Raw genomic sequence first — 2,500 nt, forward strand, 5'->3', positions numbered from 1 at the left:
ACTACTGCACTGTTCCCATCAGAAAATGTCACCGTGAAGACAGCCACACTCTCTAGCACATCCTGTGAAGACAGATCAGAGTAGACAATAGACAGTCTCTCTGGAACTTCAGAGAGACAGCCTCTTTTAATGAGGGGATTCAGCTCGCAGTAAGACAGAAGCTGAACAACATGGTAAAGCTCAGTCGACAATCTCTCCCAGTATATCCAACTCAATACTGCCCAGTACAGTCCAGTGATGAAGGAAAAGGAACCACTATGGTCTAGAGACTCTTAGCAAGCCCTCTCATTTGCTGGGACAATCAAACTCTTCCAGCCAATTTATTTTCATCTGCATTCTAGTTGTTTCATCATTCTACTGCAGCAAGATTCTATTTTTTACATATACTGCCTGGCCAAAAGAAAAGGTCACACACTCTAATATTGTGTCGGACCGCCTTTAGCTTTGATTACGACACACATTCGCTGTGGCGTTGTTTCCATAAGCCTCTGCAATGTCACAGCATTTATTTCTGTCCAGCGTTGCATTAATGTTTCGCCAAGATCTTATATTGGGGATGGGAGATTCGGACCACTTCTCCAGCACATCTCAAAGATTCTCAATGGGGTTTATGGTCTGGGCTCTGTAGTGAAAATGATGTCTCATGCTCCCTGGACCTCACTTTCACAATTTGAGCCTGATGATGAATCCTGGCTTTGTCATCTTGGTGTATGCCTGTGTCATCAGGGAAGAAAGAATCCATTTTTGAATAACCTGGTCATTCAGTATACTCAGGTAGTCAGCTGAACTCATTCTTTGGGCACATACTGTAACGTTGCTGAACCTAGACCTGACCAACTGCAGCAACCCCAGGGACTGCAGATGGAAATTAGTCTGTGACTAAATCTGGTGCATTTACATGTTCTATAAGGCCATGTTGATTAATGTACATTGTCCCTTTCCTAAATAAATAAAACATAATTCATAAAACATAGATCATAGCACTGCCCCCACAGGGAGGCTCTTACCTATTTGCCTACTTAAATTCAGGTGATGACCTTTTGTTTTTGGCCAGGCCGTGTATTTCAGAGATCAAGTCCGCCATGTTGCTCCCATAACCCAGTGAAGGGCAGGGAAATGTGAGACAAGGAGAGAGAAAGGGCATTTGTGACCCAGTGTGAGGGCTGATAACATTGATGGCCATACATCATGCAGATGATGGGTGTCATTACACAAATACCACTCAGTTATTATGGAATCCATCATTAGGTTGGGCCATCATACGCGTCTGTGTGGCTGAGATCCTGAAGGACAAATGGAGTCCTTACTAAGTGCCCTTTTCTCTATATTTTCTCTCTATCACACTCTCCCTCTCTTTCTCTCCATGTCACTCGCTCTCTCTCTCGGTCTTTGCTCTATCTCTCCCCTTCTCTCTTTCTCTACACAGTGAAGCAGCCTCCCACCATTGTGAAAGAGTCTCCAAAGGACTACATTGTAGACCCTCGAGATAACATCATCATTGAATGTGAGGCCAAGGGGACCCCGACACCAACGTGAGTGCTGACCAACAGACCATCCCTTCTTTCAACATCTCCCTCTCTTTCCCTCTCTCTCCCTCTCTCTCCCTCCCTCCCTCCCTTCCTCTCTCGCTTTCTCCTCCTCTTTTTGTCTCTTTCTCACTCTGCTCCCACTGAACTGACCGAGTCCTCTGGGGGGGTGTCTGCCTTTCACCATTCTCTTTCTGTCTCTCTTTTTCTGTCTCTGTCACTGTCTCTCTCTCTCTGTCTCATTCTGTCTCTCTTGGTGTCTCTTTCTCTCTCACCCTTCTCCTCTCTGTCATTACCTGCTTTCCTGGCGTCATCTCTCTCTTTTTATCTCTCTCTCTCTCCCTCTCTTTCTTTCTGTGTCTCTTCATCCCTCTCTCTCTTCCGCCCCCACACTGCAGCATCTCTCCAGCTCCCTTTGTTTGTCTTGATCTCTCTGTCCCTCCATCACTCAGCTCTGGTCTTTGTCATCCTGTCTTTCTCTTTCTTCTCCTCCTCCACTCCACCACCTCCCCCTCTCCACCTCGTCTTAATTGAGGATGACAGCCATTAGTGAGAATGTGAAGCTGCCTGGGCCCAGTGCATCTCCACTGGGGGAACAGGCATTAGCTCCCCCTGCTAACCCAAACCCCCTCTCTCATGCCATCAGATAGCACAGGCACAGGCAACCAGACACCTCTCTCTCTTTATCTCTCTCTCTCTCTCTGTCTCTCTCTCTCTCCATTTCTCACTAACTCTTTCTCGTGCTCTCCCCCCCCCTCGGCTTACGTAAGCCATAATATGAATCCTGGACCAGCTGGGGACAGTGGTTCCATTCACGGCGGGCCCGCGTTTGTGTCTGCTTGGCGGGCCATATTGGAGGGTTGTTTACAAAACGGCACCACCATGGTGGCTCTCCCAGGAAGGGCACTGTGCTGGAATAATGTGCCTACATGACTATTCATGCCCATGGAACACTTCATTCATGGCCTTCCAAA

The 2,500-nt window shown here is 47.4% G+C and overlaps 1 protein-coding gene across 4 annotated transcripts in view; it reads left to right on the plus strand.

Moving 5' to 3' along the window:
* The window catches only part of nfasca (neurofascin homolog (chicken) a), a 66,815-nt gene that overhangs the window by 28,705 nt on the left and 35,610 nt on the right, over positions 1-2,500 (plus strand). For all 4 annotated transcript variants that reach the window (XM_062546324.1, XM_062546325.1, XM_062546326.1 and 1 more), the window contains exon 5: positions 1,427-1,532. In XM_062546324.1, the coding sequence (XP_062402308.1) occupies positions 1,427-1,532 (106 nt within the window). The remainder of the gene's footprint in view (positions 1-1,426; positions 1,533-2,500) is intronic.

Source organism: Sardina pilchardus, chromosome 9 (genome assembly GCF_963854185.1).
Source record: "Sardina pilchardus chromosome 9, fSarPil1.1, whole genome shotgun sequence".
NCBI lineage: Eukaryota > Metazoa > Chordata > Actinopteri > Clupeiformes > Clupeidae > Sardina > Sardina pilchardus.